This window comes from Herpailurus yagouaroundi, unplaced genomic scaffold, assembly GCF_014898765.1.
Source record: "Herpailurus yagouaroundi ecotype Mexico unplaced genomic scaffold, PumYag 206, whole genome shotgun sequence".
In the NCBI taxonomy this organism is placed as follows: domain Eukaryota; kingdom Metazoa; phylum Chordata; class Mammalia; order Carnivora; family Felidae; genus Herpailurus; species Herpailurus yagouaroundi.
In genome coordinates, this window is record NW_024412437.1 from 453,556 (window position 1) to 469,713 (window position 16,158).

The window sequence follows — 16,158 nt, forward strand, 5'->3', positions numbered from 1 at the left end:
GTGGGATGAACAGAATTCTTGTGGGTTGAGTGTTTTTTGAAAATTCTCTCCAAGAATGCATGCAACTTAAATATTTCTTTACCAAAGGGGGAGGAGGAGTAGAATGGTTTGCAATGTAAAAAAAAAAAAATTTTTTTTTCTCCCTCTGGTTCCTTATGCCTCCTCTCACAGAGGAGCAAGAGAACAAACCAGCATCAGGGTAGGTCCTTCCTCATTTTTATCTTGATAAAGCCAAGCAGTCTTTCTGTGTAAATCAAGCATTACTCCTCTCAAAGTTACAGCTTTGCAGAGTTGAAGGGACACCAGGACAGAGAGGCAAGTCTAGACTTCCAGTCCTAGAAATAGCAAGAACCTGGCCATAACTGCCACCTCGTCCTCCAGGGCCTGGTTTTCTTGTTACTTGCTTTTTTTTTCGTCTTTTTTAAATGTTTATTTATTTTTGAGGGAGAGAGAGAGAGTGTGTGTGAGCAGGGGAGGGGCAGACAGAGAGGGAGACACAGACTCCGAAGCAGGCTCCAGGTTCTGCACTGACAGCAGCAGAAAGCCCGATGCGGGGCTTGAACTCATAAACTGTGAGATCATGACCTGAGCTGAAGTTGGATGCTTAACCAATGAACCCCCAGGCGCCCCTGGTTTTCTTGTTATTTGTAATGTGAATGATTTTTGTTGTTGTTGTTGTTGTTGATGCTGGAGTTGCTTCCTCTTTGGGGGTCCTGGAGCGACAAGAGCAGAGTGTGAAACCTTAGGATGCAGGATGCAGAGGTTGAATTGATTTGTAATGATCACCAGGGGCTCCCCTTCCTCTGGAACTTTAAAAATATTCCCCTTTCAGAGTTCCACATGTCTGGAGCTAGATTGCTATAAATAAGTTTCTGTTCATGTGACAGAACTGGCTGAGGGCAGTCTTAAAATGGAAGGCTTCAGGTAACTCCTCATTTCCTCCTTGGGATGGGCGGCTTCCTCCTCCCCTCCTCCTCTGGTGTAGCAGCCCCCCCCCCCCCCGCCCATCCCCGGGGCGGGCGGGGGCCCGCCAACCCCCACCCCCCAGCCCATCCCTGTGACTGCAGGCACGCACAGAGCACAAGCTACCACTGTGGGGGCAGAACACAGAATGTGCACATGTGCCTGTGGGGCATGACGTGGTTTCTGTGACTCACGGTAACTCAATACGGGTAAACACGACAGACCCGCACTCTGCCACTTTCTCCAACGTGACCTTGGGCAGGCTGACTACCTCCATTGATTCTTGTTTCCCTCATCTGTACGAGGGAGATGCCCTCTGCCGCCAGACTGCTGGAGAGCCTGGGGCCCCGTTGGCAGGACGCTCAGCAGAGTGACTGGCTCATGGGGAGTGTTCAGTGAAAGACACTCATCACCGCCATCATTAGCATCATTAGGCTTTAATTGTTGTTTCTGATCCCATTTCTTGGTTTACTTCTATTTCTAAAGTCAGCCTTTGCCAAATCATGTGACTCTGATTCTGGTCAGGGAAGAAGAAAGGATCTTTCTGTCTGGGCCTGAGGTTCATCCTTGTTTTTGTGCTCTGGGAGCAGAGGTCTGTCTCCTGAGCCCGCAGTTCCCCCGCCAGACAACTGAGAAAGTCCTGCTCTCAGTCAGTCAGGCTGCCTTGGAAACTGATTTTTCTTCAGTGTTACAGATTCCTTCCTTTCCTTTCCTTTCCTTTCCTTTCCTTTCCTTTCCTTTCCTTTCCTTTCCTTTCCTTTCTCCCTCCTTTGTTTTTCTTTTTTCTTTTCTCTTTTCTCTTTTCTTTCTTTTTCTTTCTTTCTTTCTTTCTTTCTTTCTTTCTTTCTTTCTTTCTTTCTTTCTTTCTTTCCTATCTTCCTTCCTTCCTCCCTCCATCTCTCTCTCTCTCTCACTTTCTAAGTTTATTTATTTTAAGAGAGAGAGAGCACAAGCATGAGCAGGGGAGGAGCAGAGAGAGGGGAGAGAGCAAATCCCAAGCAGGCTCTGTTCGCATAGCACAGCACAGCGCAGAGCCCTATGATGCAGGACTCAAACTCATGAAGGGTGAGATCATGATCTGAGCCAAAATCAAGAGTCGATTGATCGTGTAACCTGCTGAACCACTCAGGCGCTCCAAGTGTTAACAGCTTTCGGAACCTACAGGGGTCCTCAGTTTCTCAATCAGTCCCTCCTAGTCACCATCCAAGCTCCTGGTGCCTTAAGAAGCCACATACCCCAGGAACACTTCCCGGACTCACTGGGTTCTGGTGTGAACCACCCCCCCCCCCCCCGCCCCACAGCACATCTCTGCCTCTTGAGCAGGTGGTGGCCCCTGTCAAGGTTATGTTGCTTGAAATCTCCAAGCATTTTAAAACGTGGGAGTTGTCCCTGCTTCAGTGGGTACGTTTTTGTTGTTCTTATGATCCAACATTTTGGGATTTAATTATCATTGGGGGGCATTGTTCAAGCTCATTAGTTTTAAGAGGTTAAAAAAACAAAGGTGTAAAAATAATTTGACATGCTATTCCCCTCAAATGAGTTTCTTTTCCTGTTCTGTCTGTGAAGAGTATAGAAGCATGTACCCCAGAGGTGAGCAGAGCAGGGAACCCACCTGGCTCCTATGGGAGAGGAAGCTGAATTATCTCTACTCCTTCAACCCCCTGAGTCGATGGTTCCCGAGCCCCTGCTACCTGGTATAGTCACCTAGCACGTCTTTGAACAAGTTTATATCGTCATGTTGAGTTGTTTGCCTGGTACGTGAAAAATCAGGATGAATAAATGACGGGAAATGAAACCCATCTGAACACATTTGATAGATTACCGAATAACATTCTGAAATGCCAAGTGTAATCTTTCTCTCCAGCTTTCAGTAGACATTAATGGCTAAATTCTGCCTTAAGTTACATAAATACGTTTGACCAAAAAAAAAGCCTATGCAGCATGAGCACCCTTGAAGAAATAAGAGCCAGATCCTGAGATGGCATATAATTATGTACTAGTTACCAGATTCCGAAATAGCATGTAATATGCCAAATAGATGTTTATTTCCTCTTTTTTTTTTTCAAAAGGGCCTCACCCAACCACTGAAAGGAGTAGCATCAAAATAACTCAGGGTGGGTTTAACCCACCTCTCCTGTTGCCAGCAGACAGACCTGCAAAGGCACTGCTAATTTGGTGCGTACCAAGCCTTCGCATATTTTAGGATGTAGCAGGAATAGTGCATACAGGTTTCCAAGGGCTTCAATTTGAGCCAGTTCATTAAAGGCAAGTGAAGCGCAGGAAGGAATCTGTGGCAAATGTATGATTTAGGAGTCATATCTAGTTATTAGGTCTTATGCTATTTGTACACCCTGAAATGGGACTCACGGGTGTCCAAGCAGGTTGCTGTGCTAGGAGCGAGAGCTGGGATTTCTTGGGCCACAAGTAACCGGCCAAGCTCATTGATGACCCAGGATTTCAATACTGACCTAATGCAAAGTCTACCTTGGTCAATTATCTAGATATACACAAGTCATATATGGACCAAGTTATTGAGGGGTTAGTAAGGTCACGTAACAGATTCTTAAACCCCTAGTTTAAATCCTTTCTGGAACAAGACAAGGGATAGACTAAATAATACAAATAACTTATTACTGTTCCCTTCAAAGTAGTTTTGCTGGGTTGCTACATACTTCATTCAACAAGACTCAGAACATAGTAAAGACAACCATAATTATTTTCTGCAGACCTTGTGGTGAGTGGTTTTGAAAATGCTCAATGGGGGTGGACTTGGCCTTGAGGAATAGTTACAAGTCAGCTGAATCTAAGTCTGATAAACAGAGTTGGTGGTCAAGTTGGGTAATGCTGACTCACATCAATGACAGGGCATTCAGTTCGATGTAGAAAAGTAAGACTCCATCACTGCCCTTAAGAGGCTGTGGTCCGGATTGAGAGGAAGTCACACAAAAGACAATTTCAATACTGTTTCATAAGCAGTGTGAAAGAGTTAGGAAAGGTTGTTTTGGTATTGGGAGTGATGGAAATGTTCTAAAACTGGATGATGGTGATGGGTGCAACTTTGGTAAATGTTATGAAATTACACACTTAAAACAGATGAATTTTATGATATGTAAATTATACCTCAATAAAGTTGTTTTTTGTAATTTTTTTAATGTTTATTTTTGAGAGACAGAGCAGGAGTGGGGAAGGGGCAGAGAAACATGAGACAGAAGATCCGAAGCAGGCGCTGCCCTCTCAGTGCAGAGCCTGATGTAGGGCTTGAACTCACAAACTATGAGATCATGACCTGAGCTGAAGTTCGGATGCTTAACTGACTGAGCCACCCAGGTGCCCCTAAAGTTGTTGTTTTTTTCTTTTTTTTTAAAGAAGGGTGTGGTGGGAGTACAGACATTCCGTTTAGTTCTAAATTCAAACTGCAGTCCTCACCACCCTTGTCAAGAGAGTAAAGAAGGGAGGAGAGGAGGTCGGAGACGTGGTTAAGGTTTAGGCTGGTCTTGCTGTGGTTCTTGGGTCTTGGGCCTGCCTTTAAGTGAGGGGAAATAACTCAAGAGCTGCATGCATTCCAACTGCATAGTCAAATTCACATTTTAGATCCACTTCAAAAAAGCAATCTGAAAGATGCCAAGGTTGGAGGCAAGGAGACCAGTAATAAGGACAATGGAACAATCCTGGAGACAGACAGTGGCGGTGGGAACCAGAATGGCAGCAATGGCATGGGAAGGAAGGCACAAGTTCACGAGCATTTGGGAAATGGTGGCAGGACTTGGTAACTGGTGGGGTGTGGGTGGTGAGGAAGAGAGGGGAGTCGGGCAGGCTTAGGTCTCTGTCGTCAGGGAGGGAACGCAGAGGAGGATGGCAGGGGGTGGAACAGGCTGGCATCCCTCTGCAACATCCAGCTGCAAATGCCCAGCAAGCAGGCGTGCACGTGATGTCGACACTTTGGGGGAAGACTCGGGATTTCAAGTCGTTAGTCTAGGAGTGGTGGTTAAAAACACAGGAGGGATGAGATGGGTCACAGGGACCGTGTGAATTAGAAGAAAACTGGGCTGATGGAAACCTGGGGGAATTAGCATTTGAGGGGCAGAGAGAAGACTGTGACAGGAACAGAAGGAAAATCAGAAGAGTGTGATGTCAGAAAGGCAAAGGAGTAATGTTTTGAGAAGAAAAGAGTAATAGTGTCAAATGTAGATAAAACTTTAGAAAACAAAGCCTAAAAAGGCGTCTGCTGGATTTGGCTACTGACCTTAGTGAGAGAACAGTTTCAGGGGAGGGGAGGTGACAGCCAGGCCACAATGGGTTAGGAATGAATGGGGAGCCAGGGAGGGGAGGGGGGAGGTGATAGAAATGTAGCTGTCTGGGGACATCTTGGGCTGTGGCCAGAGAAGGACACAGGGTCCTCAGGCAGCTTTGTTCTTTTGTTCTGAGGACAGGAGGGACTTGAACGTGTTTGTAGGCTGAGCCAATTAGAGGAAGGAAATGTCCATGATACAGATGAGAAGTGCCTGGATGGAGAGGGGCTGGGCACAGCGGGGTGTGGACCAAGAACTCGGGCCAGGCACTGGCAGGGAGAGTGTCACTTCACCCTCGGGACTTGAGGGGCTGGATGGATGCGTAGCCTGGAATGGAAGGGGAGGAGTGCCGTGGCTTCCCACCTGATGGTCTTGCTTTGTTTCCTGTGTGTGTAAAACAGGAAGGGAAGTTCTTTGTTGAAAGTGTGGGGATGGGAGGTCCAAAAAAAAAAAAAGGAGAAAAGTTTAAAATGGACGATAACAGAGGAAGCTGATGGACAAGTAAACATGTTGATGTGAGTCAACCTTCACTCCTTTCTCTCCCCCACTCCGCCTCTCCATCTATCAGCAAGATGTCTCTTCTGCTTCTGTTTCCTGGGTTGGGCCACATCTCACCGCCTCCACTCCTACCCTCTGGGTCCAAGCCGCCATAATTTCTCTCCTAAATTTCTACCAGGGTTTCCTTACTAAGTTTTTCTGCTGCTTCCCTAGCCCCTTTAGGTCCTTTCCCCACACAGCAGCCAGAGTGATCTGCAAAAGCTGTAAATCAGGGGCGCCTGGGTGGCTCAGTCGGCTAAGCATCTGACTTCTGTTCAGGTCATCATCTCATGGTTTCTGAGTTTGAGGCCCACATCAGGCTCTGCGCTCTGAGCACAGAGCCTGCTTTGGATCCTCTCTCTCTCTCCCTCTCTCTGCCCTTCCCTAGCTCATGCACGCTCTCTCTCAAAAATAAATAAATAAATACCACCACCACCCCCCACCTCCCCGTAAATCAGATCATACCACTCCGCTGCTTAAAATCATCCAATAATTCTCAGTGAGATAAGTATAGACTCCTAACACCAAGCTTTGTCCTGAGAGATTCAGGCATCATCTGGCCCTTTTTACCTCTCCTACCTTGTCATGTGCCACATTCTCCCTTGGTCAAGGTGTTTCAGCTACTCCGGCCTTCTTTTGTTTCTTCCAGGGCTCCAGGTTAGTTCCTGCCTCAGAGCCTTTGCACTTGCCTTCCTGCTACTCAGGGTGCTCTGGCTGACTCTTTCCCATCTTTTACCTCCATGGCCAAATGTTACCACCCAAAACTTCTGTTTATTTGCTTCCTTATATATATCAGTAATTGAAACTATCTTACATATTTATTTCCTTGTGTGTAGTGTTTGTTTCAATCCCAGAATAAGAACTCTGGGAGAGAGGGGACTTCATTTAGGACATAGTAGGTACTTAAGAAGTATTGTTAAAGGACAGTGTTGAAGGCTCAATGAGATTAGAAAAATACGACCATGGTGACTTTAAGCCACACATTTGTGTGATTTTCTTAAGCACAGACCATCAAATAATGATGGATTTTCTTACATGCCTATTCTGGAGACAATTTCAAACACGTATTTCCAAAGGAGGGTCAGGTGGCAGAGGCATCCTGGTGAAAAGTAGATGGATTCCCAGTGTGACCAGTTCAGATATTTATGTTCTTATTCATTGTGCAGAAATTCCGTCAATTTTACAGTCTTGTAGGTGGGTTGGCAAGTTGTGGGAGGAAATTGCTGACTTTGTTTCCAATCCCAAAGCTAAGCTGTGTTATACAGGTGAAATCAGGTTACTAAGATAGGTCTGGTTCCCTTGGTGACCCAGGAGGTTTGGTTATATTTGACATTGCTAAGAAGGAGAAAAATCTGATAACGACAGTTCTGTGTTTTCCTAAGGGAAGGAGCACTTTTCAATCCTCGGCTGAGGCTGAGGACATGCCTCCTTGATTGGCGAGGGTTGACCTCTGGCCATCCGGCTGAGCGACACTTTCTAACTGCTCCCAGAATCCCACACCCAGTCTGGCAAGCTTGTCCTATGCCAGCTCTGGGTAATTACATCATGACTCCTCAGGCTCCCTGTCTGGTTTGTTTTTGCATGTAAACACTGTAACTAGGGTGACGAATAGTTAGCTTGTTGGAGAATGTGCTAACACCTTTTTTCTGGTGGGATGACAGTGGAAGGCCATATTATTTTATAAATGGTGCGTCGATCCAGTTAACTCTTTAATGGTTTTTTTCTTGATAGCTGTTTTATCAAATGTCATTTGTTTATCAAAGGTTTGTGAGCCAAGCTCTGTGCTAAATACTTTTTCAGTATTATTTTATTTTCATGACAATATTATGAAGTAGGTACGATTTTTTTTTTAATTTTTTGAGTTTATTTATTTATTTGGAGAGAGACAGGGACAGTGTGAGCAGGGGAGGGGCAGAGATAGAGGGAGAGAGAGAATCCCAAGCAGGCTCTGCACCAACGATGTAGAGCCTGACATGGGGCTCGAACTCACGAAATTGTGAGATCATGTCCTGAGCCGAAACCTGAGAATCAGATGCTTAACCGACCGAGCTACCCAGGCACCCTGAAGTAGGTACTATTATTAGCCCCATTTAAGTTAATGTTTATTTAGTTTTGAGAGAGAGACAGAGCATGAGCAGGGGAGGGGCAGAGAGAGAGGGAGACACAGAATCCGAAGCAGGCTCGGGGCTCTGAGCCGTCAGCACAGAGCCTGCCGCGGGACTCGAACTCACGAACTGCGAGATCGTGACCTGAGCTGAAGTCGGACGCCCAAATGACTGAGCCCCCTGGGCGCCCCATTAACTCCATTTTAAAGATGAGGAAGCACAGAGAGGTTCAGTGGCTTTCCATGGTCACACATCTAGGACGTGATGGGTTTTGGATTTTACGAAACGATTACTGCTGATCAAACACTGATACTGCACCCTGAATTCTCTCATAAAGCTGTAGGCGGAGGGGGAGGATAGTTCTAGTTTTCTACACTTACCTGATATTCAGAGTCCGCTTTGTGCTGCATGTCCCGCAGATACTGAACATCACTCACGAACTTCTGCCTGTCCCTTGCTTCGTGCAACATGATCCTTAATCCCCAACCTGCATATACAAGATAAATGAATGTGCTGTGGCACAATTCTTTGTTGCTTTGCCATATTTGGATTTATCGTAGTATAACTGCTTTTATTCTCTTACAAATCCAATTTCCATTGTTTGAAAGCCACAGATGCCCCTTTCAGCCTGCAAAGACTCTTTGTATTGGTGTTGATGCCCTTACAGCCCTCCTATTCCCGGCATAAATAATGCAGCCACGTTCATCAGCTGGCTTCAGTGATCCTGTCCTGGTTATGCAGAGAGGGTTAGATAGACAGACACCTGCTTCAGGAGAAGTTTTACAACTTGACAAAAAAAAAAAAAAAAGAAAAGAAAAGAAAAGAAAACCTAGCTAAATTAGCAATGACTGAAGTTACGAGCCCTTGGTAATTTAAATTCACTCAATCAACAATTGTTGTGTCCCTACTCCAGCTAAGGCACTAGGCTGGGCACTGGGATAGAGCAGTTGGCCAGAGGAACGTGCCCTTTGCCTTTGCCTTGTGAGACCCTCTGGGTTCAAATCTTAAGCCTTTGAGCACTGACAAGGGAACATTGATTGTGATAAGCACTATGGAGTGGAAATGTAGGCTTTTTTTTTTTTTTTTAACATTTATTTATTTTTGAGACAGAGAGAGACAGAGCATGAACGGGGGGAGGGTCAGAGAGAGAGGGAGACACAGAATCTGAAGCTCCAGGCTCTGAGCTGTCAGCACAGAGCCCGACACGGGGCTTGAACTCACGGACCACCGGATCATGACCTGAGCAGAAGTCAGACGCTTAACTGACTGAGCCACCCAGCCGCCCCGGAAATGTGGGCTTCTATGGGAGATGGTTATTATGGGGAGGGCATCACATGATCTAGGGGGCAAGGGTTCCCTTAGGAGATGACGCTGGGCTTGCTAAGGAGTGAGCCAGGCAAGACGCTGAACAGAAAGGACAGCAGGTGCAGGAGCTTTGGGGGCAGCAGTGAGGTTGAGGAACAGGTGGGCCAGTGCAGCTGGAGCAGAGAGAGGGGAGGACGGCAACAGAAGGGCTGCAGGGTAGGCAGGAACCAGTTCACTTGGAGTGCGGAAGGTTATGACTGGAAGGGCCACACAACGCCACTGGAAGGATCCAACCTGGGGAGTAAATGGTTAGATCTGCATTTTAAAAGGCCCCTCCAGATCTAGTATGGAGAATGAATGGGGGTGAGGGGTGGAGTAAAAATGGAAGTCGAAAGACCACTGGGAATATATTACAATAATCCAGACAAGATGGTGACCACACTTGGGTAGCAACAGGGGACAGGAGGAGGAGGAGGAGGCCATAGGTGCTATTTACTGAGCCTGCTGAAGTGCCAGGCACTGTTCTAAACATTTCCACACGTGAACTCATTCCATCTTCCGGCCCATGCTTGCGGCAAGCATCACATTTCTCTTTTGCTGACCAGGAAACCGGGGCCCAGCGGGAGTAAGTCACTTGCTTAAGGTTACAGAGCTACTAAATGGTGGAGTTGGGATTTGAACCCAGAGGGTCTCACAGCAGGGCCCCCGTGCTAACCACGATGGGTTGGAGGGCTACTCAGGGCTGGTGATTATATGGATGGTGCAGGAGAGGGAACGTGGAGGAAGCCGCCCAGGTTACCGGCTCCAGCAGCTGGCTGGTCAGGGAGAAGGTCCCCTCAGACGATTCTGGAGGAGGGGCAGATAAACAACATGGAGATGCCAAGCAAGCCGTCAGACGCGTGGCCCTGGAGCTGGCTGGAGAAGTGAAGGTCTGGGCACCACTGGCTTTTGGGGGACAACCGAAGTCGAAGGCAGCAGGTGTGCTGCAAAGAGGAGACCCCGAGACGGGGTTCTGAGGAACGCTCCAACTTAAGAACATGGAGAAACTGCAAAGGAGCCAGAGAAGCAGGAGGAAAACCAGGTGGGTGCAGTTTCAGAGATTCTGGGAAGAGCAGGTTATTTATAACCTTGGTGAGAGCACTTAGCCGAGAGAGCGGCGGGGCTGAAGACAGATTGCAGGGAACCGCGCCTGAGAGGTAAGGAAGGAGCGCCAGTGCTTCCAAGGGCTTTGGCTCAGATTGGCGTGGCCTAAATTTATGGCCAAAATATTTAAGTCCACAAGGTTATTAAACGCCGCCGTTCATAACGAGCCTGCTAGACCTCAGCAGTATGGTCATCTAAGGTCCCGCACCTCCTGCTGATTGGCCAGAGAAGTGCTCTCTTGGTTTCTCTAGGTATTTGTTTTTTAATTGACATATAACATTCATTTCTCGCATACAACATTCTGATTTGATAAGTCTAGTTAACATCCATCACCCACACAGAGTTAAAATGGTTTTCCTCTCGTGATGAGAACTTTTAGGATCTATCCTCTTAGCAACTTTCAAATATACAGTATTATTTTATTTTCAATGTTTATTATTTTTGAGACAGAGAGAGAGAGAGAGAGAGAGAGAGCGAGGAAGCAACAGAGAGAGGGGGACAGAGGATCCGAAGCCGGCTCTGAGCTGACAGCAGCGAGCAAGATGTGGGGCTCGAACTCATGAACCGTGAGGTCACAACCTAAGCCAAAGTCGGATGCTCAATTGTCTGAGCCACCCAGTAACCCCAGTAACCCCAAATATACAGTATTATTAATTACAGTCACCATGCTGTATGTCACATCCTCAGTACTTATTTATTTCATAACTGGAAGTTTGTGCATTTGGACTCTCTTCACCCATTTTGCCCACCCTCCCCACCTCCTGCTTCTGGAAACTGCCAGTCTGTTCTCTGGATGTTCTCTCTGCCTATGAGTTTTGTTGTTTTCTTTTTTTAATCCATTTGAGGTTATACAGTATTTGTCTTTGTCTCTCTCTCTCTCTCTCTCTAATCTAATATATATATATATATATAATTATATATCATATAATATATCTCCCATTTATCTATTTGTCCATCAGTAGATACCTAGTTGGCCTCCATGGCCTAGATGGCCTAACATGGAGTTAGTTAGTATTTTGGATAAATACCCAGAAGTGGAATTTCTGGATCATATGGTAGTTCTTATTTTTAGGGTTTTTTTGAGGAACCTCCATACTGTTTTCCATAGTGGCTGTACCATTTTACATTCCCATCAACAGTGCACAGGGACTCCCTTTTCTCCACATCCTCACCAACCTTTATTTCTTATCTTTTTTGATACTAGCCATTCTAACAAGGGGGAGCTGATATCTCATTGTGGTTTTATATGCATTTCTCTCATCATGAGTGATGTTGAACACATTTCATGTACCTGTTGGCCACATGTATGTCTTCTTTGGGAAAAAAAAAAAAGTCTATTCGAATCTTCTGCCCATTGAAGAATCAGGTTTGTTTTTGTTTTTGTTTTGCCATTGAGTTGTATACATTCTTTATGTATTTTGGATATTAACCTTTTATCAGATATATGATTTTCAAATATTTTCTCTCATTCAGTAGACTGCTTTTTCATTTTGATGATAGTTTCCTCTGCTGTGTAGAAGCTTTTTAGTTTGGTGGAATCCCACTTGCTGGTATTTGCTTTTGTTGCCTTTTTTTTTTCAAGTTTATTTATTTAAGTAATCTCTACACCCAACACGGGACTCAAACGCATGACCTGGAGATCAAGAGTCGCATGCTCTTCTGACTGAGCCAGCCAGGTGCCCCGCTTTTGTTGTCTTTGATGCCTTTGGTAGCAAATCCGAAAAAATCTTGCCAAGACTGAGGTCAAGGAGCTTACCACCTATGGAGTATTATGGTTTCAGGTCTTAGGTTCAATGATTTAATCCATTTTGAGTTAATTTGTGCATACAGCGTAATATAGTCCAGTTTCATTCTTTTCCATGTGCCCATCCAGTCTTCCCTGCACCATTTATTGAAGAGACTGTTCTGTCCCAATTGCAAATTTTTGGCTCCTTTGTCATAAGTTAATTGACCACATATGCATGAGTTTTCTGAGGCTCTCTATTCTGTTCCACTGATCTACGTATCTGCTTTTATGCCAATATCATACTATTTTATTATTATAGCTTGGTAATATTGTTTGAAATCAGGAAGCACCATGTCTCCAGCTTTGTTGTTCTTTCCTACACACATTTTTAAATAATTACCATGTGACAGGTGCTGCTGTAGGTTCTGGGGAAAACAGTAGGATAAGATAGACAACATCCCTACCCTCAGGTGTCTCTGCATTCTGAACCTTTCCTTCCCCTCTCCATTTTTTTTTCAGTTGTGTAGATAGTGGCAAAATCAGGTTGCCCCTGACTCGTGGTGACTCCATGTCTGGACTGGTCATTGTGAAATCTCACCAGGTTTATCACCTAGCTCTGAGCAATATCATCTAGCAACTTGTGCTGCTTCCTGCAGAGTTACTGTCTCTCTAGTACAGAAAGTTGGTCTTTGAGGGTCCGAACCTGAAACTATAATCCAACAGATAGTTCCACAGACTACACACAAAACCTAAAGTTTGCCTCTGACCAGTTTAGTAGTCATTTATGGAACTGCACTTTAAAAGATCACTTTCAACTTTTCCTATGAATTTGTACCTGCAGAATGAAGTTATGTTCCCACTCTTTTCAGAAAACAATGGTGTTAAAACAGGCAGAAAGATGAACCCTTGCTGCTACTGTTGGAAAGAGAAGCCTGTCTGAATATTAATCAGGCAGACAACATAAGGATTCATAATGAAAATATGTTAATGGTCACTAAAGGGGCACATCCCAGAGTCCACTTGGATGATACATTTTGGTTACAAAGTTCACATAGAAAAACTAGCTAATAGAGTCTGGCTTTAATGTGGTGTTATTTTAAAGAGGCTCCTGAGTCAAGAGGCAAAACTTTGTCTAACTAGGTAGGAAATAACACTATTTGAACTACTTGTTAGGTTACCTCTGACTTCACAAACACCTACCAAATAAAGGACTTTGAAATTACCTACAAAAGTCTCTTTATCCTCCCATAAACTCTCTATTACTGTACTTTACTATAAAATGTATATTTAGAAGCATCATCGTGCCACAAGTGCTTTCTTATTTAAATACCCCAGTACTCTCTGAGAGTAAACAAATACCATAGGCACTAGGCAAACCCATTATTAGGAGATCACCACAGTTTAAGTAAACAGGTAAACACTTTCCACCTTTCTGAAGTATCACTTGAATTTCATACTGTACTGCAGGTTCGAAAACTGCCCAGGATGAACAAGAAACAGAAATAACTGCATGGAAGTAAGTTCACGTGAGATCATGCTTAATTTGCAGATCTCAGTTTAGTGGGCCTCTCAACCAGATGGCCATTTGAAGCCCCCAAATTTTTCCTCAGCAAATACAGACAGGGAGATAGAGAGAGAGAGAGAGAGAGAGAGAGAGAGAGAGAGAGTGTGTGTGTGTGTGTGTGTGTGTGTGTGTGTGTGTTGGGGGGGTGATAATAAAATGTGGGCAAGGCACATGTTTCTAAAATAGCACCCTGTATTCTTTCCCATTTCTCACCTTTGAACTGCTTCTCAATTTAAAATCCACTCATGGTCAGCACACTTCTGTTTTAAGTCTCTGGTGACAATAGATTGGGCCAAACTTGTGCTTTAAAAATCAACATAAGAAGCCATATTAAATTGGGAGAGGGAGAAGGAGAGAAGGGTGTAGGAGGGATGTGGGGAAGGGAGATGAGCCCTGCTTTGCTGAAAGGAAGAGGGAGTGCTTCTTCTTGGCCTCAAAATTCTACATATCTGTGAAATTTCAATGAGGAATATTCTAAGAACTTTGTGACATATGTATTCCTCTCTAGTGTAAGATTGTGATGAATTCAAACCAAGTTTCCCTGACTAAGGAGAACAGACTCTGATTGCAGAATATATTTCAGTTCTCTAAAATATCATACATACTGTCCTGCTCAGTGACCACACTTGTCCAAAGAATTGAAGGGAGCTCTTTTTAATGACATCAAGCTATTTCACTCTTTTCTTATTAGAAGTTTCTAATATGGTCTTTTAGAAGTATTAAAGTGAATATTTTCTTGGTTCAGCAATCAAGAAAAATGTAAATGTAAGCCCCTCTTTAGGCTGAAGCTTCCTTTGAACCAAAATCTAAATGGCTATATGAATACCTGACAATCAGGTTTCTAAAGTCCCCCTTTTCCACAAGTGGGTGCTTGGAAGAAAGACTTCAGAACTTAGTTCTCCTTTAAATTAATTTGTAATGACAAAGATTACAGGATTCCTTTAAGTCTCGGCTTTAAAAAAAAAAATCTTAAGAGTTTTAAAATCTTATAAAAATGACTTGAATATAAGCAACAAAGATGAGTGATCTGGGGCCAATTTTCCTAACACCCCGCTACTGAGAGACTGCTGTGGCCCAAGGGAAAGTGGAGGAAATGAGATGGATGGGGGGTGGGGGGTGCGCGGATAATCGGACTCTCCCAGCCAATTTGGTTTAAGAGCTCAAGGGCTGGGTTGGGGGTGTGTGTAAGGGGCTCATAAGAAAAGCTCTTTGGCGGTGACTCTTCATTTTATTGTGACATCGTGGCAGAGATGGGCGGGCATACCCTGGGCTTGCAGACCAGAGGAGCCTGCGGGGAAGTTTTGCAGCTGCGGGGCGGCTGCCAGAGTGCGAATATACGTGACCACAGAGCCCACCCCCACCCACCCACCCCGCCCCCGCACCTGTCCCTTTGAGGCAGGAAAGCACGGGGGACAGGGAGCGGCCAGGCCTCCAGGCCTCGGCCCGATTTCCCTCCAGAATGGCAGGAGTCGAAAGGCTAGGTTGTCCCCCTTCTCCTCCCCACGCGTCGGAGGAGGACCGGGGGGGGGGGGGGGCGCGGGGGGCGCGCGCGGCCGGGGCGGGCAGGCCGTTACCTGGCGCGTCAGTCCTTCCCCACTGCGAGGGCTGAAGGGGCCGAGGGGCGGGGCAGGCGGGCCGGTCCAGGGCGGAGGAGCCGCCCATCAATCACGCGGGGGGCCGTCTCGGTGCTCCTCTTCCCCCTCCTGTCTCGTCTCCCCTCCCTCTACCCTGCCCCTCTTCCTCCTCCTCCTCCCCGGGGACAGCTTTCCGCAGCGGCGGCCCGGCTTTCTAGGGGCGGAGGCGGCGGGGGCGGCTGCCTAGCGTCCTCCCGTTCCCTTGGCAACGCGACCTCCTCGCCCTGCGCGCGCGAACGTGGGGGGGAGGGGGCGGGGCGGGGGCCGCGGCCCTGCGGTCCAGAGCCCCGACGCGCGCCCCGCGGTTGCCGTGGGAACGGGATGCGGTCGGGAAGGCCTAGCGGTGATGGCGGCGGGCGGAGAAGACATGCCGAAGGAGGAGGCCGGTTGGCTTTGTCTTGATGCCCGAGCCCAGGCCCAGATACTGAGGCCATCACTTCTGCCCTGTGTCGGTGCTGGGCTTTATAAAGAACGTGGTTAGAAAACGAAAGGGGAAAATGTTTTTAACTGAATGAAGTAATATGAAAGACAATGTACGGGTAGAGGAAAGATAGGGCAGCCCTGGAGTTTGAGGGAGTTTGGGGGATCTCGGAAATACCTGCTTCAACGTAAGCAGAAGTAGATGATTAAGAGGGGCACCCCGCCAGTGGTAGAAGGGAGACCAGACCCCAGTCATCTCCTGGTTATCAGTAATCTTGGCTGCCTTTCCCAAGGAAGGAGGTTTTTAGAGCTTTAGACTAGTGCCCACAGATTTGGAAAGAAGGACCGGAAAGCGGTGCTAGCCTCACCTTCTCTCTGCCAGGTTTATTTCTGTCCGTGGCTTGGGGTATGCAAAGATGACTCTTACATTTATTTTGCATGCGTAGGCACTCAATAACTTGCCAACTGATGT

At 46.2% G+C, this 16,158-nt stretch overlaps 1 protein-coding gene across 13 annotated transcripts in view; it reads right to left on the bottom strand.

The window, feature by feature from the left end:
- Positions 1-15,478, bottom strand: part of MARCHF10 (membrane associated ring-CH-type finger 10) — an 83,635-nt gene extending 68,157 nt beyond the window's left edge. For 4 of the 13 annotated variants that reach the window (XM_040452022.1, XM_040452021.1, XM_040452024.1 and 1 more), the window contains exons 1-2: positions 15,207-15,470; positions 8,275-8,381 (exon numbers count right to left, since the gene is read on the bottom strand). In XM_040452022.1, coding sequence (XP_040307956.1) covers positions 8,275-8,381; positions 15,207-15,294 — 195 coding nt within the window. In that variant the 5' untranslated portion in view covers positions 15,295-15,470. Of the gene's footprint in view, positions 1-8,274; positions 8,382-9,998; positions 10,183-13,845; positions 13,936-15,014; positions 15,037-15,206 lie in introns of those variants that run through there. The other 9 variants (XR_005783718.1, XR_005783717.1, XM_040452028.1 and 6 more) reach the window with 7 other exon arrangements.
- Positions 15,479-16,158: the final 680 nt, after the last annotated feature.